The following is a 25,929-nucleotide window of genomic DNA, read 5'->3' on the forward strand; positions in this document are numbered from 1 at the left end:
GAGGGGACTGGACCTGCCTGGACTGAGTCTACTATGTTGATCTCAGTCCTCGGGGGAGGCTTTGCCCTGGAGGAGGTGGGAATGGGGGGTGGGCTGGGGGGAAGGGGAGGGGGGCGGGAGGGGGGCGAACAAGGGAATCCATGGCTGATATGTAGAACCGAATTGTATTGTAAAATAAAAGAAAAGAAAAGAAAAAAAAGTATTTAGAATGATACTTGATTTCTGTGAACAAACATTGAGAGATATTACGTGTGCCCAGTTTTTTTCTAGAACATTTTGTTTCCATGCCAGACTATATCAAAATGCCTGGAAACTGTTCTTGTTAAAAAGAGACATTTTTCTTGTTTTCTCAGATTCATTTCTTCATTATCTCTTAAAGTAATATGTGAGAAACAAATAGCTTACCATTTTAGTTGTATTCAACAAAATAAAATGGGAAACTTTCATCAAGAAGAAACACAGTAAAAGTTTTTACATCTCCAACTCATCACATAATTTCAAACTCTATATTTGCCCATAGGCTCTTGCAAATACATTCCAGAACATTAACATTCTCATTAGTATTGGGAAGTTGCTTTTTGCAAACTAGGCATTGCTTCTATTACAAAAGACCTCACTAGAAACCTCTCTCTTAACTAGTGTTTCCAATTCCACTGTGACAGCTACAGAAATTGCTGGGTAGACTAAAGGTCATTGAAATGGACTTCCTTTACCAACCCCACACTGCCTGGACCATGGTAGCATTACAGGATGAAGGCAACTCTTACAGGTGACCACCCCCCCCCTCTCTCTCTCTGTGTGTGTGTGTGTGTGTGTGTGTGTGTGTGTGTGTGTGACAAGTCCTGGCCCAGTGTTATTCAAAAGGACATTTCAAAGGAATCAGCTACATGGAACTTCAGCATATCCAGGCAAGGTGAGTGGTCTATAACATTCAGAATGCATTGCCCCCTGTTTTAACAAGAAAAATATAGTACGTGTTCAAATTCCCATTACAAAGTTGTCAGAGCAAAATTAGTGCATGGTATGCTCTAAGACACAGATTGTTCAGAATTTAGTGATGTGTGAAATCAGACTTAGGCGAAATGCTAACACCAGGAAGAAAGCTGGCAGGGACTCATTTGCAGCTACTCAAGTATCAACACAAATAGTTACATTTTTAGTGACCTTTCTCTTAAATAAAGTATGCAGGGTATTAGGAATACACACAGATCAATGATTCTTGTTTATTGATTTTTAGCATTTACTACCATTTAAAATTATTTCCCCTTAAAATGCAGCATTGATTTAAATAGTGTACAGCATGCATATGCACTCTGACTTGGTAACTGTATTTTATAATTCCTTTAATTAAGAAGTTGGAGGAAGAAGCTCTACTATTTCAGAGACAAGACAACTGACTTCTAGAAAAGTTAAGATAATTGTGAAAGAATTTTTATGATGTATGAGAACAAAATTGCCTTTAAGCTTCAAGATTACCACTGTGTCTTGTCCAAAGTCATACAGGTACTGTGAGAGAGAGGTCATCTCTCTTAGGCACATTAAGTCCTGTGCTCTTGTGTCCACCGTTGGTCATAGAGAAGATAGCAACGCCACCCACCATGGCCATGATTGCTGACTCTAATTAAAAATCTTCTTCCTGATCCAAGATGGCGGCCAGCAGGAGGCTGATGAAGGAGCTTGAAGAGATCCGCAAATGTGGAATGAAAAACTTCCGTAACATCCAGGTTGATGAAGCTAATTTATTGACTTGGCAAGGGCTTATTGTTCCTGACAACCCTCCGTACGACAAGGGGGCCTTTAGAATTGAAATCAACTTTCCAGCAGAGTATCCATTCAAACCACCCAAGATCACATTTAAAACCAAGATCTATCACCCTAACATTGATGAGAAGGGGCAGGTCTGTCTGCCCGTAATTAGTGCTGAAAACTGGAAGCCAGCCACCAAGACCGACCAAGTAATCCAGTCCCTCATAGCACTGGTGAACGACCCCCAGCCTGAGCACCCACTCCGGGCTGACCTAGCTGAAGAATACTCTAAGGACCGTAAAAAATTCTGTAAGAATGCTGAAGAGTTTACAAAGAAATATGGGGAAAAGCGACCTGTGGACTAAAATCTGCCACGAGTGATTCCAGCAAGTTTGAGCAGAGCCCCGAGCAGTACTCAGATACCCTGCAAAGCAGGACTCTGTGGAAAATTGACACGGGCCACCACCTGGCGTCCGCTTGTGGCAGTTACTAACTTTCTACAGTTTTCTTAATCAAAAGTGGTCTAGGTAACCTGTAAAGAAGGATTAAAAAATTCAGATGTTCTAGTTCTGCTTGCTTTGTTTTAAAAATCACTGCTTTAGTCTACTTCAAAAGAATGGCATTTCTTTTCTTGCCCAAATTTACTCAAAGTTACAGTTAGCCCAGGTTTAAAAAAAAAAAAAAAAAGTCCTGCTTCCCTCTCCCCATTGCCCTTTTCCCTTTCAATGCCCTTCCACAGACTAAGGCCCCAGCTCCCCACAGAAGTAGCAGCGCTGGCAGCTCTTCTCCTGTGCCACACTGCCTGTGGGTGATAGCTCAAGTCCCCCTCATGCCACCCTATTAATGTCCTTTAAAAAATTATAAAACAATATCAATGCCCCCACCCTCCCCTAAAACAGAATGTCTGTTCAAAGGGAAGCTGCTTTTACATAAAACCTTAGCAAGTGTTTCCACAGTAACAGACTCAATGGGCAGACCCCACGCCCCCAACCCGTGGTCAAGCTGTGTGTTCTTTGTAGAGAACCCTGCAGTACCAGGTTTGTGGTGACCTTGGAGGGAGGGTCTGCCAGCAGAGAATGCCGTGCACTTGTGTGAGGATGTCTTCAGTCAGCAGTCCTCCGTGCAGCTGTGGTAGACGGCCTGCTGCTCATCACAGGCAAAGCAAAAGCCAGGATAGTCTGTTGAAATCTCAAGCTTCACCACCACCAAGCTCTGCTGAGGTGTGCCAAGGAGCCCCAATTCCTCAGCACAGCAGGCCACCACTGTCTCCCTCCACATGGTTTGCCCTTTGTGGGGTCAGCATTGGTGGCTTCTGCTTTGTAACCAGCTGCCCCTTCCTCAGAGCAGCTGCTGATGCAGCCCAGGAACAGGATGGCCTTTCCAGAGTCAAGCTCCACTGGAAGCTCACTCAGTAATATCCTTTCAATATGTTTTATATTGTTTTCATTGCCTTTTTTTGTAGAAATAAAATTTGACCTTAGAATTTATCATCAAAAAAAAAAAATCTTCCTAAGTAATGTTTTCTTTGAAATTTAGGAAAAAGAAAATGTATATATATATATATATATATATATATATATATATATATATCATCCTTAACTGAAATACCTTAACTTATCATTGCTGTGTGTGTGTGTGTGTGTGTGTGTGCGTGCGCGCGTGCGCGCACGCGTGCGTGTGCATGTGTATGCGAGTTTGTGATATGCATGTATGGGCTTGTGCTTGCTATAGTGTTAGGTCAGGAGACAGATTTTTAGCGTCAGTTCTTTCCTTTCAGCTTCACTTGGGTTCTGGGAACTGAACTCAGGTCACCGGGCTTGCATAGCAAAAGGTACTGTCTGCTACCTACCTTGCTGGATGCTGAAATGATTCTTTTTAATATTTCCTCTCAACTTCTAGATTCTTGATAAATTCTCTTAATATTTCTTTGTTTTTATGATGTCTCTACCACATCTGACACTGTTTTACCTCCTTTTGTAACTTTAGAAAACTGTGATATCAGACTCTCTCCCATCCATTTTATTCCACAGAATCTACTTCTGCTCTTTCCAATATCTTTAATTCTGATTTTCATTTTCATCCTCTTCTTCTTTCTCCCCTCCCTCCTCCTTATCACCAACTCCTGTTTCTCCTTCTTCTTTAAGGTTTCCAGACAGGGGGTCACTATTTTGTCTAGGCTGGCTTTGAACTTTTGGTCCTTCTGCCTCAGCTTCTGGTTTTGTATTTGTCACATCTTGTTCTGTCTAAGGCAGTGGTGGTCAAGTCTCAGCCTTTCTGCAGAGATTCAGTTTTGAATATTTAGCTGCTGATCATATACTTTAAGACAGAGTTCTTGTTCCCACCTGCCTCCACATCCCAAACAACTTATGACATTCTCCAAGGAAACAGTAACTCTGATTGTGTCCTAGCTGTAAATGTCAGAATCTAGCCCTCAAAATCATTGACTTTTCTCAATGTTATCATTATTATGATCCACTGAGTAGTCGCTCTAATTGACCATGATTACAAAAACAAATAAAATAAGAAGATACAGTGCTGACCCTTTAAACCTGGGGTCAGTTAGTGTATTTGACTCATGACAGGAACTGGGATTTCTTAGGAGTTTAGGGAAGGATCAAGCAGAGGCAACCATGTGATCAAGACAGTGGGACTCACAGAGATTAATCGATTCTGTTGATGTAAGCATTTCCCATACGTGACTGAGCGGCCAGAGCTAAGACTAGAAAGAGGGGTACAGACCTTCTGTGTCTCCCTTCAGAAGTTGAACACACTGGTTTCATCATTTTTAGGCACTTCCCTTTCTCCCTGCTTTGTCTGATAGAGTACTATATGTTTATTGGGACTTTGTTGTAACTGCTCTATCATAAATGCTAATGCATGCTCCCCTTCTGCTTCAAGCAAGACTCTGCCCAGGTCACCTCTCCCAGCTTTTCTTCTCTCACCATCTTGTTACTTCAAACCTTCACCCTGAGCATACACTGCATCTGAGTTTCTTCACTGATACAGAACACACCATATTCATTTCTATTTATTCATTAGATGCTTCTGTTTTCTTCATCTCCTTCCATCAGGGCAAGTCCTACCTCTCACCAGAGGACTAGCTCCCATCTTCCATGGCATCTTTGGTGATGAATAAAAGTCTGATCAGTGTTGGTACAAGCACAATGATGCACGGGACTCATCTACACTAAAAAGCGTCAAAATGTAGGTGGTGTGAATTGGAGTGGCTCAGCTAGCCAGCAGCTGGACATTTCCTTGTTCTGACGCCAAATTTTGTAACTATACATGTTTGCCAAGTTCTGGGACAGACACAGGCCATTCTGAGTATAGAGATCTACAACAAAGTAAACAACATGCCAAGGGGAAATACCCCTTTTCTTTACATGACATTTTCCTCCGAAACTATATTTTGAAATTTAAATTTCTTTTAATTGATGTATAAGAACATAAAAATTATTCCCATGAGTAGGATGACATATGATGTTTTGATACATATATGCATTGTATGTTTGAATCTGATTAAATGTTAAACATATTCAACTCCTCAAGCATTAATTGATTTTATATGATAAAATCTTTCAAAGTAATTTCCTCCAACTCTTGCAAGTGTCCAATCCGTTATTGTTGTCTGTAGTTATTCTACTCATAAAGATTCCCTGGGTGCCTACCGCAAGCTAGGCACAGCAAATGGGAATCAACAGATGAATGAATGAATGAAGAGACATGTCATTAAACATTCTGTGAGAATCACAAAGAATAATGTCACAATGCAGACTTGAGGATACCTGACTGAACAGATGGGAATTAGTCAAAGAATCTTCCAGAATGTTATGGTGCCTAAGAAGAGTTCTGAGGATTGAATGTGAGTATAGACAACCAGAATCACACTGTGAAGAATCAACTGTTGTGTGTGCTGGCTGCACATTATGGTCTTTTCTGGACCCCGGGGGCACTTTGGATAGAGTAGCATTTGCAATGCACCCCAAGCACAGAAATACAGGACTACAAGCCAGAGCCCTTCTGATCCTCAAGTGTGTTTATCTCACACTGTCTTAGAAACAATGGTATGGGAACAGTTTCTGAGCTTGGGAAACAGCTCAGAATTTAAAAATCATTTAAAAATCAAAAATTAGAGGAGGGATCTGTACGGCTTGAGGAAAAAGATAAACTAGAAGAAAAGATAAAAATGCACAAAAATGACAAACTGAAAAATAGGGATGAATATTTAGGGGGAAAAACAGCTTCCATGTTCACTGTGGTAAGCTCTGAGAACAGTGTACTCATGGGCTGGAGAGGTCGCAGAGTGAATGGCTAAGACAGAAAACTGCTTTTGCAGAGGTCCTGTCTTTGATTCCCAGTATGCACTTCATACTAGGCACTTCAAGAGCACCCTACCTCCAGTCCCCTCTTCTGGCCTCTGTGGCATTGGCACTCACATGTGCACATACTCACATAAAGACACACAAATACACACACTGAGAAAGATAAAATAAAATCTAAAGAAAAATGAAAAGGATAAATATAGCCACTCATTTTTTCAAGAAAAATAATAACAAAAGAAACAGGATGAAAAAAAAAAAACACACCAGAGGAAGCTAAACATCATCAACCTCTTAAGGAGAGTCATCAGAATGGGATAATGAGTCCTGGGAATGCAGGTGGTGAGGAGTTCTCCATTTAGGAGAAAACTTCATGTGAAGTGTGAAGTGGAAGATTTTACAAGAAAAGCAAGGACATTTGAGTCATGTAAAATGCACCTGTGTGTATTAAAACATCGTAGAGCACTTCACTCATGTGTATGAGGTTTTTTTTTTTTTACATAACATGTACCAGTTAACAAGTAAATAGAAAAAAAATGTAACTTTGTTTAGTAACTTAACCTCCCTTATTCTCAATACCCTTGACTATAAAGTTAGATAGTAAAAAAATGAATATATCAAAAGGTATTTTATAGATTGCTAGTATTTTCCCATCTCATAAGCGCTCAATAAATATAAATAATTCCTTAGAACAGCTATATTCAATAATAAAATATTTATTACATGAATAAAAGCATAATGTTTTAGTTAAAACAAAAGTTAGTCTAAAATGCAATCCCAATCCAGCACAAAACCTGTGTGAACAGGAGAATCCAGTGGTTCAAGCATCGGAACTGCCGAGTGTGTCTTATCTTCAGAACACTGGAATTGCTCACACTACATGATGCGTTACAAGTCAGAAATAATGACAGATATTTATGCCTTTATAATTTAAGCAATCACCTCCAAGAGCTATCTTTGAATATAACAAAGGATGGTAATCTTGCATTCACTTTACAGTTGGATGACACAGAATATTTTTGCTTATAAATAGCTGTAAGTCAAGCTAAGGAGTCCCTGGTAATTGTCTTTAAGTGTGAAGATTTGTCTCTTTATACTCAAATAAACACAAATGCAGGAAAGAAGAGACCATTATTGAGAGCTGATGACAGTTAGTTCACACAGCTAGTCAGCCAGCAAGTTCTTGTTCTTTGAAAATCTAGGGAATTCTGACAATGGGGCTAATGAAAGATTTTTTTTTTAATCGCTTCCCAATTAGATTTCTTTTACAATGCCTCTCTCTGTCCTTTGATCTGCACTTACAATTGGCCTGCTATTGGAGGAAAATACATGGGAAGAACTGAGGGTATAATTTTGCTGTCAATATAGATTGCACATTTTATCTTGTTACATGAAAAATGAATAGCTGTTTTTAATAACATTTTGTGACAATGCATGAATCTCCTGGTCCCTCAAAAATTAAGTAACACACATTTATTATTTCTACAGAACCTTTTTATCTCAGGGTTTCCAAATGAAATCCAGACATCATCTTTCTTTCCCACACTCCTCTCTCTTTGATCTCAGTCGAGCCCAAATCTGATTTATCTCGTCACATTATTCATTTGTCTGTCATTCAGGCTTCTTATGACTTCTCCCCCTTCAGTCAATTGCCAGGAATAACTTCCTTTATTCTGTACAGTTTTTTTTCTTTTCCATTTTTGCTAACATTCCTCCACATAGGCATAACGACATCCTGCATCTAGGAAACCTCTTCCTTTTAACTCGAACTCCTTTATTCTCATGGAAAATAAACCTGTTTCTCATTATGCAAGAGCAGTATGCTATTCTGGGAAAGGCAGTTGGCTGGAAATTAGAACAGACAGGTTCATGAATTTGGGCAAATCGCTTTACTGTCTCATCCTCGGTTTTATTATCTGTAAAATGAGAAAGCTGGAATGAGGGATATCTAAGATTCCCACTGTACTGGAAGCATCTGCTTCCTCAGCATTCCCCACCAAGGAGATTATAAAATATGAGGATTACAAAGGTAATTTCTATCCCAGAGTTGCTTAAGAATGAGTTTATCTGGTATCTCAATGATTCACGGAAAATTCGTTGACCTCAATTTCATTGAAAAACAACGTGGGTTTGACAAGTGGAGGCCAAGAGGTGCCTACCTAAGCATTCTGCCTTCCCTTGTGTGGTGGTTTGAATGAGAACTTCCTCGGTCAGCTCACATGTTTGGATTCTTGGTCTCAGTTGGTGGCTCTATTTGGAAATGTTTAGGAGGTGCAGCCTGTCTGGAGGAAGTGTATGAATGGAAGTGGGCTTTTATAGCTAAGATCTCTCCTCCACTTTGTAGTGGGTAGCTGTTCCAGCTTTGCCAGGCCTGCCTATGACCTGCCCCTGGGGCGTGGCCGAGATGGGAGCCCTTAAGATCCCAGATCCATCTGGGGCGTGGCCGAGATGGGAGCCCTTAAGATCCCAGATCCATCTGGGCCGGCCCTCTTGGCTCCTGGTGACCCAGGATGCTGGATGACAGACTGAGTCAAGTTCTCCAGAGAACCCTGCTGGACTGCACTTCACCTCTCCCAGATCCTGTAACCAACCCCTTTACTGGCTGTAAGTTACCCCAAAATAAACTGCCTTTTAACTATGTGGAGTTGCCTTGGTAAATCCCCACTTTACCACTTCCTGTTACCTTTCTCTGCTTCGTGCTCGTGGTTCAAGATATGAGTTTCGCGCTTCCGTCTGGCTATACCTGCTGCTTGCTGCCGTGCCTCCGCTCTGCCATTACTGACTCTTATCCCTCAGGAACCACAAATCCAAACAAACCCTTCGTTGCTGTTGCTACTGTTGTTGTTTTTTAAAAATTTAGTTCTTAATTTTTTGAAAATATTTCTTATTTTTGAAGTCATAATACAATTACATCATTTTCTCCTTTTCTTTCCTTCGTCTAAAACCTCCCATTTATCCTGGCCACTTAGCTGTCATTCAAATTCATGGTCTTTTTTCCTTTGTTAACACACACACACACACATACACACACACACACACACACACACACACACGTAGATGAATTTCTAAACAGTCTTATTAAATAAGAAATACAGAACCAAATACAGGGATAGTAGCCGAATAAAGCTACAGCGAGGTGGTAAGCTAAGGCTAGTCATGGCTATTTGTTATTTCTATGATCTCTTTGGCTATTATTTAATAAGACTGTATAGAAATTCATCTACACACACACACACACACACACACACACACATGTTCCAGTTGTCAAACAACATTGTTCTTCAATAAAATGAAGTCAACAAACCTGTAACATGGTGGAATATTTTCCATGCATCCCTGAGATATACTACAAATTCATTTCACTCATAAGCCACTCTGGGTAGAAATTACCTTTGTAATTGTCATATGTACATATACTACTTTATTATATATATTAGCATTAATATGTAAAAATATGTGTATACTTGCGTGTGTATAATCCTAAATACATAAATCCAACCTGCTCAGTCTACATAGTTTCTTGTACGTATGTTTGCAGGACAGACGGCTTGGCATTGGATGATCAGTTGGTGTGCTCTTCCTTGCCTTTGTCATGGTCTTTTATCACAGCAACGGAAAAGTAACTCATACACCTGGCCACTCTGCTTACTTTCGAAGCAGCTTTCCTACTCATATTAAAGTTCCTAATTTCCTTTCAGATAAGCAGGACAAGTAAGGAAACTTTCTGCTTTCTCTTGTGATGATGGTTGAGAAGAGTTATATGTCAGGTCCTGGGAATCACTGGCCTGGGATAGTCACAAAAGTTCACAGTAGGCTAATATACATATTGAAAATGACATTGTTGATGTCACTATAGGGTCAGACTGCATGGCAGTGATATGAATGTCACAGTTGATAAGATTTTGTGGCCAATATGGCTTTGGAAAACCATTTGTCCATGTTGCGAGCAAGATGGTAGATACACGTTGTTAGTAAAACAAAAGTTTTATTATGTTGACCGTCATCATACAACATTCACACTCTAAATTCCTAATTATGGTCCTAAGCCTACTTCCACAAGGTTGCTCACCTGTGTGATATGTCTTACCTGAAGGTCGGGTCCAGTCTCTAACAGAAGTCTCTGACTCGAGGGTCAGGATCCTGGGGGAGACTCTCTAGCCTCAGGAGATCAAGGTGGCATCTTTCCAGATGTGCACAGCAGATCATTGTTCTTGGTCTCTGCTTATATACTGTCCCATGGGCATCATGGGGTCTAGGACTGTATCTGGTTATCTTGAGTGAGTGATGTCATTGAGTTCCTGTTATCAGGTGCAGCCTTGGGTGTATTAGGGGTCCTAACTAGGCTATTTTTACATGTCAAAACGGCATTTGTTTTACTATCCTTATTATAGTTCATGAGTGCTATCATCCATAGCTGCTGTGAGTTCAGGAAAGACATCTTGTCATGTCCATAAGATCTTGTTTAACAGATGTCCTGTCCTTGCAGCCTGTGACTCTTAGAGTCTTTCTGCTACCCATCCCTTCCATGACGATGCTCTCCACATCCTGTGTGTGTGTGTGTGTGTGTGTGTGTGTGTGTGTGTGTGTGTGTGTGTGTGTGTGATGTGGGGGGTGGGGAGGAGGAGGAGGGGAGAAAGAGAAGACAGAGAGAGACACAGAGAGAGAGAAGACAGAGAGAGAGACAGAGAGAGAGAGAGAGAGAGAGAGAGAGAGAGAGAGAGAGAGAGAGAGAGAGAGAGAGAGAGAGAGGAGTCCTGCCTGAGCTCTCTGCAGTCATTTACTGTCTACTTTGACAGGTTGTAAATCTGTGGTTAGCTAGGTAAAACCTGCATAAAGCAATGAGGCCTCACTTTCCCTGAGGGCCTATTGACTGTTAATGGTGTTTGGGGGAAGGGGTTCTACTTTCTTCAGTTGTGTAGCAACTGATAATTTGCCCATGCTTCAGTACATAATCTCCTACCTGTGCTCACACAGTGGACCCTGATTAAACACAGTGACACTGTGATGCTATTCCTGTTTGTCAACTTGACTACATGTGGAATAAACTAAAAACACAAAACAGTGAGGGATTTTTTAATTGGAATTGGGACGATGGACTTCTAATCTGGGTTTTTGTGAGGGATTTTTTAATTGATATGGGGAAGATGGACTTCTAATCTGGATTTTTGAGGTAGAGGACTCACCTCTAAGCTGAGCCATCACCACTTCTGTGGGAAACCTAAATAAGGACATGGAAAAACAAAGCTTTTGCTCTTGGCCTGCCTGCTCTCACTTTGCTAGCAAGTTCATTCCTTCACTGGCATTACAGCCTACTTCTCTGAGATTCCAGCATGTACTGAAGGCCAACTGAGACATCTAGATTCTAGGACATACATAGGCAGCCATTGTTGGAGTCGCTGGAAGTCATTCTAATAAATAAATCCACTTTATATATAGAAAGGGAACTCTGAGAACCCTGAATACACACACACACACACACACACACACACACACACACACACACACACACACACAAACAACGTAAGCATGCACATGCACACATGTACACATGAACATAGGAAGGGCACTTATTTAGAAGGAGAAAATTTTCATCATAAGAGGAAGATAGGACAAAAATGCATTATATACATATATGAAGATATATATATATATATATATATATATATATATATATATATATATATATATATATGTGTGTGTGTGTGTGTGTGTGTGTGTGTGTGTGTGTGTGTATGTTTTAAAAGTGCTATAATTCCAAACTGGGGAGAGATCAGGTTTTAGGGAAAGAGATTAATGAGATACTCACTAGTCAAGGGCAAAAGGTCCAGAAGGATGGCTCTCTCAAAGAAGGTGTGTATGCTTAGATCTCTGAATAATGTACATGTAACATGAGCCACATACTGTATTAATACTTATGAAAACATGATGTCTTAGTCTTTGAAAGGATCTGAAGCAAAAACAATATCCCTCCTTCTGAATTTAGGAAGTAAAGTGTGTACAAACCAATGCCTGCGCTCGGGACCACACGGCAGTCAGACACCGTGTGACAGGACTACATGCAGAGTTTATGAGGCCTGATAGGAAATATAAACAAGGTTCCTCGTTCCAAAGGAAAAAATGTTCATTTGATGAGAGCAATATGTGAAACCATGCTAGAGGGACCCAAGGACCATAGACCTCATCAAGAATGGTGCCTCAGGCATCTGCACCACTGGCCTGCAGTGAAGTCAGCCAGCTGCCTAATAACCAGTCCCAGCCTATGCTGGAACCTGCATGGGTCGCTCTTGATCTATTCCATAGATGCAAATTCATTTTCTGTTGAGTGAGGACTACAATGTGTGGCCAGGAGTTACAGATAATAGCAACATCTCTTAACTAGGATATAATGTAGACACATTGTCTTACGAAGTATTTGTATATATCACCAAAGGCACACACATACATAAAAACCAGTAGAAGTGTGTACTATAATTGCTTTCTCTCTCAGGCTTGAGAAACATTAATAATATGCCCTCTCCCAACAAAAACACACAAAGGTTTACATGTAAAGCTGGCCAGAGCTCCAAGTTGAGACTGAGTTGTTGATCAAGTGGCATACTGGAAAGAATGTTTGCATTTTCCTAGATGTACTTCAAATATCATCTTGCACCATAAAGTTTTAGTGGAGCCTCTTTTCTAGGGCCATATTTTAAAACCAGAGATGAAGTCGAAGTGAACTCTATAGAAGTACATCCAAGGAGATATATATATATATATAGATATATATAGATATATATAGATATATATATATCTATATATATATATATATCTATATCTGTATATGGGCTATGAACATCCACTGAGAAGGGCTTATGGTCATACACCTCTATACATGAGATGTGGGAATGCACCAACGACTTTCAAAAGCACAATGTGAGTTGTTAACATATATGAAAAACTCTGCAGACTAAGACTTCTCATCCAATCTACTCAAAACCATAGTTGGTGATACAGAATAAAATAAGACAGTTTACAGTTCTGAAAGATATACTTGAAAGTATATAGCCCATTTTCTAAGCTGGAATCATACCCTCTCGGCTTATGGTGTTAGTCTTGCCTTTATGCTTTTGGCAACTGCATCAGTTACTTTCTGTTGCTGGGATCAAACATGCTGTGGGATGTCTCCCTGTATGTTGTGGATATATGTTGCTCCCATTGGCTAGTAAATAAAGTTCTTTTGGCCTATGGCAAGGCAGCTTAGAGGCAGGTGGGAAATCTAAGCAGAGAGATAGGAAGAAAGGCAGAGGGGAGAGAGAAGCCAGCTGTCACCAGGAGAAGCAAGATGTGAAAGTACCAGTAAGCCACGAAGCCACATGGCAACTTATAGATGAATAGAAATTGGTTAAGTTATAGGAGATGGCTAGTGAGAATCCTGAGCCATTAGGCCATACAGTTTGTAAGTAATATAAGTCTCTGTGTATTTACTTGTCAGAGCGGCTGCAGGACCGATGGGACACAGGAAAACTTTCAGCTACAAAACATCATGACCAAAAACAATTTAGAGATGAAAGCATTTATATTAGTTTCTGGATCTAGAGGGATAAGAGTCCATCATGGCATGGAAGCATGTCTGCAAACAGCAGGTGGCAGGATCTGGAAACTGAGAGATCACCTCTCAGGCACAGACACAGGAAACAGAGGGGGACCTGCAAGTGGGATAGGGCTCCCAATTCTCAAAGCACCCTGGCAATATACTTCCTCCAGCAAGTCCCATAAACTCCCCAAACAGCACCACCAACAGGGGACAAAGTGTTCACATACTTGAGCTTGTGGGGGACACTTCACTCTGGCCACATTGAATGAGAACCTAAGTTTTCCCAAGTCCCCTCCCCAAACTGTAACTGGACCTTTGTATATAGCACATCCTTCCCTGAAGATAAACACACAAATTCAGTGCCTTTTTCATATTAAGTAAGGACTCATCATACACTGCAGCTGCAGCTTTTGCAATCAGAGTTGTGACTACAAAGTGGGAATGGAGTTCTCTTTCCTTCATCATTCCTCAGGTGGAAGATGCATTCTTAGCATAAATCTTTGGCAGGTAATGTCATTTCCTTCTTTATCCAATTCATAATGTTTACCTTTTAATGTAAGGGAATCACCTCATGGCTTCTCTTTGGCATATTGAAATGGACAACATCACTTCTTTTGTACTTAGTGTCATTTTTAAGGAAAATAAGAGTTACATGACCACAGGTACTGTAACATCATAATGGTTGATTTGATAACATGGCTACTAAATAGCTCTTGGGCACTTAATGTATCCAATATAGATACAAAAACATATGAACCTATAGTGACCATTCTCATCAAACCACAATAATAGATCTGTGAATTCTGAGCTAGAGAAAGACAGGCTTTTTCTGTTGGCCTTGAAAGCACCAGGGTTTTGGAGACAACCACACAATGTTGTAAAACACATGTGACTGATTAGAAACTCAAATCAGCGATGGCCATTGAGAAGACAGGGGTAGTCCTCACACATCATCACTCAGCATATGGGCCATGAGGATGGGGTACTGTCTATATTCTCTTTAGACATAACTCAAATGTGCTACCTTTGCCTTGGACAGCTTGCTTACACATCTAGCTTCTGTGCCATTGTGAGCATTCCAGTCCCTTCAAGAGAAAGGAAACTGAAAATCTCTTCCTTTTAAGCCGACACACAGGTGCAGACACATTACCTCCCCCGACACCACTCTCAGCATACAGTAGGCACACACACAGGGTAATCACATAAAATTTTAAGCATTGATCTCAGTATGGGGGGAGAACACAGCCTTACTCCACATACATGATTTACACAGAAGTAACACGTCTAATGTGGTGTGCCATGTGCTGAATTTTTAATGACAATTTTATAACCATTCAAAACTATATAGGAACATTTTGGAGAGTAGAGTCTTATCAAGAGTTTAGTTAAAATGATTTACCTGTGAGCTTTAAACAACATTAAGTGGTTTGTGAAAAGTGTTCAGATTTGTGCTAACATGGATGGTGCCTAAAAGACTGGGCACTGGGAAGGTGCACTCCAGAAGACACATTCAGCAGAAAACCACGGGGCTTGAATACAGCTGATGTTAGCCTCAGATGCTGCTTTTCTGGCTTTGAATGGTTCAGCAGGCAAGTGCTGGGGAGATGGGAAAACTCAGACTCATTGCTATTTCTTCTTAGTTTAGTAATCATTTCATTAATTATGTTGACCAGAGAATCAGAGTTTAAGCTAGCAAGGGAGGAGCTATTAAGGATAACCAACTATGCTTAATTAAAATTCTTAAATAAACAAAGAAAATCAGCCCTTTTCCTCTTACTTGTGATTCAATACTGTGCAGCTGTGACTTACTCCTATAAGAGAAAGTTGAATTCCTATGTGAAAATTTGTAATAATATCATTTTTTCATAACAATTTTCTTCAAAAAAATTCAGAGTGCCATTTTTCCCACTCTCTGTATTATCCTTCATAATTTAGGTTGAAGTTATCTCTATGCACCTTTGAGAAACTCAAGTGCAGAGATATGAAGACCCAGAGATAGAGAGAAATTGTATATGTGTTTTCCTGTGAGCGCATGAGAAAGCTTTGTATTTCTTTTCTACTTTGCACAGTGTGCATGGTATCCTTCCATGTGCAGAGATTAGTGAGGGAAAAGACACAAACCCATCACCGCCCAGAGTCTCTCTAAGCCACATATCCTGATCATGGAAGACAAATGAGACTGCCACAGAGTGTGCTGGGCGATTTGAAGAGAGGAGCTGGGGCAGTTCTGCTAGCAAAGTCTTTACCAAGTGAATGCGAGACCTGAGCTCAACTCTGGCAGTCATGGAAGGAAGAAAAGGCTGTGGCTTCACTGTGGTGACAAAGGAACCTGCTGCAAGGTAGAGATGTTGTCCAGGTAAAGGCCTGGTAGAGGAGCCATGGTAGAGGCTGTTATGGAAGGAGGCTGGGTAAAGCACATGTGTTGTACAGGTAGCTGGGGGGATACTTTGAATAGTTTCAATGATTAACTCTGCTGAACAAAATGATTGATGTGTATCTGTGTAGAGGATGTGGACAAATAATTGGTATTAAAGAAGAAAAACAAAACTCATGAGCTTTACACACTATGAGGACACAGGGAATCAGCAGGTCCATGGCTGAGAGGGGGCCATTGTCAGCCATCAGCCCATGCTGTGATGTTGGACTTCCTGCTCCTTAGAACTGTGAAACAAGCTCTGATTTAAGTGGGTCAGGTTCAGTTGCCTTTTTAAAGATGAAATCCAAAGAGAAATTGTGAAAGCACACTCTCTCCTAGCAGGTGAGGACCACCCTGGCTTACATTCTCTTCATGGCAGGGCAGATGCTGATACCTGAGTGTCCTTCACATGCCAGAGGCTGCTGAAGGTCATGTGCCCAATCTTCATAACTGCTCTCATTTACTTTCCATATCCTCATTTCAGAAAGATGAAGCTGAGGCTCAGAAGGTTAGGCAAGTATCTGAGAGTCAGTACCCTATGACCTGTGGGAAAGCTTGGCTGGGGCTGCTGTTCTTACATGTGAGTCTTCAAGCCCACTTAATGAGCAACTGGGGGCAGGTGATTTCATTGTCCTAAGACTTGATTTATCTGTCTATAAAGCAGGGGTGATTAAGAAAGTAACTGCTGATTAATTGAGCCGACACGTCTATGTTTTTCTGTATCTGCATATAGTCAGCTTTTCCTTTACCCTTTGCCATGCTGGGGACCAAACTTAGTAATTTTCATTACTGTTACTGATAAAATCATACAGCTTTTATTTCGAGTAACAATTTTACCAATGAATATTAACTATAATAAAAAAGAGTCTTAGCCAAATATCTTCTAGACATAGAAGTTACTTTTACAAGTTTATTTACCCATTATTAATAGTATTGGTGAGACAACAAAGATTTTCCAAGTACTGTTTCAACCATTTCACATGTGTGCTTGTGTGTGTGTGTGTGTGTGTGTGTGTGTGTGTGTGTGTGTGTGTGTGTACCTGTCAGTTTTAAAGTGTAGGTGGCCAACCAGAATATTATGATAATTGTGTAAGTTAGAGCTTTGCCACCAGATGTGGTGGTGCACACATGAATCTCTGGTAGAGGCAGAAGAAGCAGTTCAAGGTCATCCTCATCTGTGGCCTGTGTGACTTGTAGCCCTATCTCAAAAAACAAACAAGCAAAAAAACATCCCAAACTATTAAACCTCCAAAATATGCATATATTAAGTGACCTGTTACGACACAGGAAGTACCACACTAAAAAATTATAGGCTAAGCTACGTTTCTAGAAAAAACACAAAGTGAATTGTCACCAGATTTATACTCAGACATCCTATGCCTTTTCTTTCCCTGTTTCTGTTCACTGTACAGGACACACACACACACGGGGAGGGAGAGAATTTGTCTTCAACATCCTTAAGAAACAGAACTATCGAAGTAGGGGTGTTTAGAAGTTGTCTCTATTTCACTCTAGTGAAACTGGCTTTTGGTGATGAAAGGCACAAAATGTCTCTGAATTGCTATGAGAAAATCTGAAATTCAAGCTATTTGTTGTCTTTGAAATTGCTTTACATAGAATTTTTTAATGAATAAAAGGCGTTTTTGGAAAAACCTTTGAGAACATAGTACTTAAAATACTTTTCTGGTTTCAGTCAGGGAAAGACAGATAAAGATGGCACTAATAAAATATGGGGAGCTTGAGGATAATGTAACCTGGGAAAAGTTACCATTCATGGAGAAATTCAACTGCATTTTAACTCAAAATAGATTTAAAATGAAAACATCTCTATTTCCCAAAAGCATGCTATCCTGCCATCCCCTCACTGTCCCAAGCCTTCTGCATTACAAATTATTTTTTTCAGTCTTTTTGTTTCATTGCATAGAAATGCAAATTTGGGAGGGATTTGTATTTAAAAAAATATAATCAAGCTCCATAAAAATTCAAGTATTTTTTTTTTTTTACTGATTATTTTGGGTTTTCTTTAAAGACAATTAAATGATCACACATAATAGGGGTTTTATTTTCCTCCTGTTATGTTTTATATCTCAATGTGATGCTGATACTCAGGCAGAGACCTTGGTCTCACACAGCAGGGCTCTGATGTGAGGCTGGGAAGTGATCAGAACTCTGACCCCATCAATCCCTCTATAGATGGAGTCATCGCTCACAGGTGATGGTAGATGACGTCTTCTTTGAAGAAGCAGGTCTTTGAAGAAGAAAATCTATGGGGACATTTGAAGGGAGTGATATTCTGTCACTGTGGACCCCTGTGTGTTTCCTGGCTGCCATAATGTGAGCAGTCTCCTGAAACACTGCTCCTATCCTGATATTCTGCATCTCCACAGGCCAGGACCCAGATGACCATGAGCATACACATTGGAAACAATGAACCAAATTCCCTTTCTTCTCTTTAACTTGATTTTCTCAGGGAATTTATCACCGTAAGGCAAAGCCAGGGCATTTGCCTAATTTTGAATTCTTTTTGTCTTCCAACACTGGCTAAGCTGTCTAGTAAACAGCTTTTCTGTCTACTCTTCTCTGTAAATTTACAGGCATGAATTAGTGTCTTCAGGTCTACCTTTGAGACACCAAATGAAGGACAAACCAGTCTGCCTTTCTAAGTCCTCAGCCCACTGCTATTTGAACTATCTGCTTTATTGTCCTTTGGTAACTGTAATCCACATTTTGACCCAAATCATTATACATATTTTCATAAAGTGTCCTGGATTCATGATAGTACTTTTTCCAATTCTGAACTCCTGTCCTAAAATATACTCTGTCTCTACAAGCCAAAATCATATTCAAGAGTCATTTTAAATAGTTCATCCAAACCTATTCCTTGCTCTCTATCTAGATTTTATTCTTTACTCCGTGGACTATCATAGGGTTTTGTGCCACTCAGCAGTCTAAGGCTGCTTTGGACTTAAACAGAATTGGATGTTCTATCTGCCCGAGCTATTTGCTGTGTGTATGAGCCTTGGCCATCTATGACTAAATTCACGTAAGTGGACAATTATATCTTTCTTAGAATATTATCTAATTATGAGGACTGCAAAAAAGTAGCACATATTTAACATTTCCTCTCCTTAGGACATGGAGCTAGTTTTATTATTGCCTTAGTGGGGACAGTTTTTCCATGCTATGTTATAGGGATCAAGGCCTGTGTTACTCCTGAGCACTTAACAGTGCCTCTTTGGGGAAAGGGCCTCTTTCTCTTGCCTTGATATGAACTGGCATAGCATCTTACCATCTGCTAAACAAAGGTTTGTTTTCCCTGAGATGAATCAAATTGCACATAACTGTACCTGGCCTATCCTTTTGTGGCAGAAGGGAAGAAGCAGATGGATTATGTGCAACTGGGAAGAGAGGGTAACAGAGTTAGTTTAGTGTTCTGATTCCTTCAGATACAACAAGAACACAGAAATCACCTTAAAATATGGATACAGCTACATAGATACGTCTACATATATATGTATATGTACATACACATACATACTTTAATTTTGTATCTGTTTTTATATTTTATTAACTCTGAGAATTACATACGATTCATTTTGATTATCTCCACGCCCAAATCCTCCCACAGCAACACCTCCACTTCGCCCCTTCCTAACTTCAGTTCTTCTTTTCTTTTAATGATCCACAGAGTTTAATTTGTGCTGCCCAGATGCTCATGGTATAGAGCAATCTCTTGGTGTGCAGTTCAAGGGCCACACCCTTGAAGACAACTTCTTCTTCCTTCCCCAGACACCATCAACTGTCAGTAGCTCCTAGTGAGGGCCTCCTCACTCCAAGCTAGAATAAAATCACTTGCTCGTGTCCGTGTCCAGATCTTGTGCAATCAAACACTGCTTCTCTGAGTCCATAAATACAGCTGCGTGTCGTGTCCTGAAGACACTGTCTGACTCTGGTCCTCTCTGACATCTGCCTCTTGCAATATTTCTGTCCCCCCTTTCACAAGAGTCCCTGAGCCCTGGGGAAGAGGTGACATAGACATCCCATTTGTGACTGAGCACTTCACTGATTCTCCACAGTTGACCAATTGTTAGTTTCTAGACAGAGCTGTTTTAATGTGGAGAGAAGCAAGCAAGCCAGTGCTAACTCAGGTCTGTTTGGTGCTTGGGTTATCTTTTCTGGAAATGGTCTGTATCAGTCATTTTCACTGCAGTCAAGGGTTTTGTTTTGTTTTTGTTTTTGTTTGTTTTGTTTTTTAAAGACAGGGTTACTCTGTGTAGCCCCGTCTGTCCTGGAACTAACTCTTTTGACCAGGCTGGCCTCTAACTCAGAGATCCACTTGCCTCTGCCCAAGTGCAGAGATTAAAGGCATGTGCCACCACTGCTTGGCTACAGTCAAGGTTAACACTCTAATTTGTAGCCACGATTCTAATTCCCAATATGAACTAATGATAGTTAAATTAGAGAATGATTTATGAAAAAAACTGAAAAGAAGTGACTATTGGGATTAGTAGCTAATCCCAGAGGTAGCTAAACATCTCCACTGTAGAATGCTTTTTCTTAACATTCTCTGAAACTTTTCTTCTCTATTTTATATTCAACGAAGAGTCACTTGGGGAGGTAGCAGGATCAGTCAGTGGCACACACTTGGATGCTTGAATTCCCAAATATTTTAGTTGTTGTTTGTATTAAGGACAAATTAAGCTGTAAGTTGTAGTCTAGGGGGCTTTTGGAAAAGAAAATCCTTTAAGCAATTAATGGCTTGTTCAAGTTGTGCCTACTTGGAGCTCACAGCCAGGCAACTTGTGCAACTGTTTATAGTAACTGGGGTAAATGAACCATAGTTAAAAGTAGAATTTATGAACTGTTTGCTAAACTGGTAATTAGATAGAGATGTAAAGCTGCAAGCTGGAGAAGCGTCTAGGACAACAGCGGCAGCCTTATTCTGTTGTCATTTACGGCTTAAACCGCCCGAGTTCTTCCTTGGTACTTCCCTAAGGGAGTTGATGCCTGTTTTGTTATATTTAACAATTAAGGGAAAAGGAAACAAGAGACAGGCTGGTGGTGACAGCAGGAAACAGAAAGGAATCTTCAAAGGCCTTTGGGGAGGAATCTGAAGCTCTTCTATGACCTTCAACTTGGGACATACCAGAACAAAAAGAATATAAGGCTTTCTGATGTGTTGTCCTCTACATGTAATTGCAGGTCACATGCTTGAAGATTTTTCATCACTATTTTATTATGTCAACAGGGCAGCTAAGGTGCGGGTATTTGAGGCCATGAGAACACTTTCCCTCCCTTTTTTTTAATCAACAACTTAATAGAGTTGGGATGCTGTTTCTCAGTACATTTGTACTATTTGGGGTTATGCATTCTAAGAATGGAATGAGTTTTGAAACACTGTATTTTGCTCAAACCAAGATAGATCAGGAATGAAAAATCAGGGGCAGAAGCACTGGAATTGTGATGCTGACTTTACAAGTAATTTATGCATAATATCAGGTCCTCTCATTAATTTGGCAGTGAGAAGACAAAGGCACAGACATTTTTTTTTAATTGTAACAATCACTAAAACCTATGTGGTCTAGTTTATCATCATATAGAGGAAGTGAAAAATAATACTAAGATGGAATTTTGGTTATTGGGTTCATTAGTTTGTACCTTGACATCCTTTCTTTTGTTGGAAGGAAAATTAGGTTCAAAACGTACCTAATACTCTCACATGTATGTGTATTTTCTAAGTAGGTGGAATGTGGGAAATTGAACTCAGGGGAACTAAGGACAAACAGTATAGTCAGAGACTGGAGAAATAGGAGCAGGATGGGGTGAGAGAGGTTGAACAATGGCAGCTGATAGACTAAATCAGTTGTGTGGTGCTATGGCCATAGACGGGCAGTTAGGAAGGGCTAAGAAGTCTTGGCGCTCATGGGACAGCTCAGTGGCGAAAGGCACCTGCCGTCAAGCCCAACGTCCTGAGTTTCGTCCCTAGGACCCACATGGCTGAAGAAAAGACTGGGCCCTGCAGGTCATGCTCTCATCTCCACAACACTGTGGCATGCATATCCCCAAACACACACATGCACTCAAAACAAATGAATGAAATATAACTAAAAAAATTTAAAAAGAAATCTGTTGTGCTGTATCTCAGACAACTATAGATAGTGACAATATATTTATATTTTAAAAAGCTAGAAGGAAATACTTTTTTATGCTTGCATATTATTTTTTAAGATTTACTTGTTTATTTAAAGTTTTTTTCATTTTGCATACCACCCACTGTTCACCCTCTCTCCCTTTCTCCTGCTTCCTCTTCACCTCCTCCATCCCACCCCTACCTACTCCTCATAGGGGTTAAGGGCTGCCTTGGGTAGTCAATATAGGCTGGCATATCAAGTTGGGACAGGCCCAAGCCACTCCCCTCTACATCAAGGCTGAGTAAGGCATTGCACCATAGGGAATGGGCTCTAAAAAAGCCAGTTCATGTACTCAGGATGAGTCCTGGTCTGAATGCCAGGGGACTCACAAACAGATCAAGCCACACATCTGTCACCCTCTTTCAAGGGGCCTAGTGCAGTCCCATGCAGGCTCCCCAGCTGCCAGTCCAGAGTTCCCATGGGCTCTCACTAGCTTGGATCAGCTGTCTCTGTAGTTTTTTCCATCACGATCTTGTTCCCCCACCTTGTTTTTATAGTCCTTCCTCTCTCTCTTCAACTGAACTCCAGGAGCTTGGCCAAGTGCTTGGCTGTGGATCTCTGCATCTGCTTCTATCAGTTGCTAGATATAGGTTCTATGATGACAATTAGGATAGTCACCAGTCTGAGTACAGGGGAAGGCTAATTCAAGCGCCCTCTCCACCACTGCTAAGAGTCTTAGCTGGGGACATCCTTGTGGATTCCTGGGGCTTTCCCTAGCACCAGATTTCTCCCTAATCCCATAATGGCTAGAAGGAAATATTTCTATATAAAGACTGGATAAATCTTGGGGAGACAAAGATCTTTAACCTGATATAAACATTATATAATGCATACATGTATGAGAATATCATATAGCTGTTACCAAAGTAAGTAATTTCCTGTTTTTTATTGTATTGTTTAGAAATAGATTTGAATTTAAAAATAAGAAAGCATAACAAGCCAGAAACAAATTTTATTATCTTTCTAGAAGACAAACAAATGGCTCAGCCTCCCCAGGAGTGTTAGAAAAGAAATAAAAAAATTGTCTATATTTGGGTTTTATGGGGTCATTTTTAACTGGATGCTGGATTTATTAATACAAGATGCACTTGTAATAACAAACCTGTGGCTTTAGAAGATCCAGTATTTCTTCCTCTCTCGGTCAAAGCTGGGTGTGGCTTAGGTGGATAGCTTAGGTGGCTTAGAAGATAGTCCATGCAGTCATTAAGGGACTGGTTCTCCTTGTTTTGACTTTGCCCTTGGACTCTCAGTTCAATTTTCAACAATAAAACTACCGCACTAGCCCATGTGGGACAAACAGGGAGAGCAAGCAGCTTCCCTTCAAGGATGCTGCTGAGAAACTGTACAACTGCTGTCTCATCACACAGAATCTCATCATCTGGCAAAAGAGCCTAGGATATGTGGTCTCCAGCTCTACAATTCATATACAATTGAAAACCCAAGATAGCTTACTGTTACATCATAAAATGTGCAGATGGATTAATAAAAGTTCTTCATTTAGGATGTCTGAACCTATGTGAAGTGTTAAAACTAGTTATGAAGTCAGTCTCAAAGTGCTTGACTGCAGAACAGAAAGCAAAATCCACACATGATACTCTGAGAGAACCCTGGGCCTGGTGATTCATGCCTATAGTCCCAGCACTGGGTCCATAAGGGGAAGACAGTGAGTCTGAGGCCAGCCTGGGCTAGAATGTGAGACTCTCTGTCCAAATAAAAAGTGGAGAGAGGGCTGGGGATAAACTCCTGTGGTGGGTGCTTGTTTGGCTTGTGTGAGACCTGGGATTGAGACCAACACAGAAACAGAATGACAAAACACAACCTGAATTTTAGTCAGACACAGTGACACAATCTGAGTCTTCAGAAGGCAGAGGCAGGAGGAGGGACCTGAACTTAAGACCAGCTACAAGTTTACGGCTAACTAGAGCCTTGGGAAACTGTCTCACAAGGTGGGAGAGGTGAATTCTACTACCTTCTTTGTGTGATTGAAATGCAGTTTCATTTTCATTTTTTCTCACTTTGATCATAGAATTATAGATTTATTGACTAGCACCAGACGTGGCTTTAATGTTGTTTTGTGACAGGTAATTTTAAACAAATCACTTAATGCCTTTGAGCTTAAAAGTCAGTATCTGACTTAGAGGGTTCTTCCTCAGCACTTCAGTAAAAATCAGTGTTGGAAGTTAGTGTAAACCATTTATCTTCCCACTATCTGTAAACTCTCAGAATTGTGTTTGGTTAAACATTCCAGGAAGAGGGACACCCCTTTCTTCTGAGTGAGATTGCACTGTTGCTGAGAATGGTCAGTGTGTACAAAGAAAGAAAAAGACATGAGCAAATGCAAGTGTTGCCATCTTGAAATCACTCAGGGAAGGTCCTGCCTCCGCACAGTGAAAGTTCAATGTAGTTTGAAGACAGAATATTGACAGTAACATTCTGCCCTAAGACTGAGACCAAATCTACATTATTTTAGTTATTTGAACCATGTGATTAGCAATACGTCATTTTAACATGTGACAAGTCCTACTATAAAATCTTATGACACCTCCTAAATTTTCTTTTTCTATGAACAGTTATAAAAATTATAAATAACATAAAATATAGAAATACATAAAAATGGAGATTAAAATTTATTACTAATTCATACATTTTTTTTTTTTTGGTTTTTTGAGACAGGGTTTCTCTGTGTAGCTTTGCACCTTTCCTGGAACTCACTCTGTAGACCAGGCTGGCCTTGAACTCACAAAGATCCACCTGGCTCTGCCTCCCGAGTGCTGGGATTAAAGGCGTGCGCCACCACTGCCCGGCTTAATTCATACATTTTTAACCTTTGAACAATTAGTTGTGTTTATTCCCAATTTTTTAATGTAAGAGTGAATATACCTGTGTTTTCTCTCAAAATAAAATTTATTTCAAATTTACATGATTTGAAATACACTGGTGGTGTGACATCATTTACCATGTGATCATCAAATGCTCATCAGGAACAGTTTCAGAAAAACTGCAGTGTTCCATATAAATGCATCTTATATGTACACGTATATCAGTGCTGTAAAACTCTGTGTGTGTGTGTGTGTGTGTGTGTGCGCGCCTGTGAACTGTGTGGTATGTGTGCATGTATGTATGGTGTGTATGTGGTGGATGTGTGTGGGGCCATGTCCTATCTGGAGGCTATGTGTATATTATGTGTGTCACATGTAAGGTGTGTGTGTTACAGTATGTGTATATGCGGTACGGGTTCCTAAATTCTGATTTTTCCAATACTGCCTCTGCTTTCATTGCTTTGACTCAGCATATTTCTGGCTGTTTCTTCTGGAAGTGCTAATGATTATAAAGTTTCCTATATAAACACATACACATTTGTTACACACATTTCCTGATAGCTCATCTCTACTATTGCTTTACCTTCATGCTTCATGTGTGTCTGAACTTTGTACTTTTGTACCACTGTGTTCACAGGGCTAGTTTGGTCAGGAGCTACTGTTCTAACTTGGTCTTTTTACTTTTTTCTCAGCGTCCCAGTTCTTCATCCTCCAATTTTAATCTTGAGGTTAGTCAGCACATAGTTCCTGGTCTGATTAACCCTGTGATGTAGCCCATGTAGAGTGAATTGAGTGTTCATTTATTCCAACCATCTTGTCCTACGAAAGGATGATCCTTATTACTATGTATGATTATTTAATAAAG

At 40.3% G+C, this 25,929-nt stretch overlaps 2 protein-coding genes across 8 annotated transcripts in view; one reads left to right on the plus strand and one right to left on the minus strand.

The window, feature by feature from the left end:
• Cntn5 (contactin 5) overlaps window positions 1-25,929 on the minus strand; it is a 1,171,099-nt gene that overhangs the window by 219,071 nt on the left and 926,099 nt on the right. The window lies entirely within an intron of this gene.
• Window positions 1,624-3,233, plus strand: LOC128119046 (ubiquitin-conjugating enzyme E2 L3). Its single transcript, XM_052752067.1, has one exon. The coding sequence runs from the start codon at window positions 1,647-1,649 to the stop codon at window positions 2,109-2,111; it is 465 nt and encodes a 154-aa protein (XP_052608027.1). The 5' UTR covers window positions 1,624-1,646; the 3' UTR covers window positions 2,112-3,233.

Source organism: Peromyscus californicus, unplaced genomic scaffold, assembly GCF_007827085.1.
Source record: "Peromyscus californicus insignis strain IS unplaced genomic scaffold, ASM782708v3 Scaffold_11__1_contigs__length_118956290, whole genome shotgun sequence".
NCBI lineage: Eukaryota > Metazoa > Chordata > Mammalia > Rodentia > Cricetidae > Peromyscus > Peromyscus californicus.

Bases quoted from the DNA above. Each gene is read 5' to 3' on its own strand.
- LOC128119046 (XM_052752067.1), top strand. From the start codon at position 1,647: ATGGCGGCCAGCAGGAGGCTGATGAAGGAGCTTGAAGAGATCCGCAAA.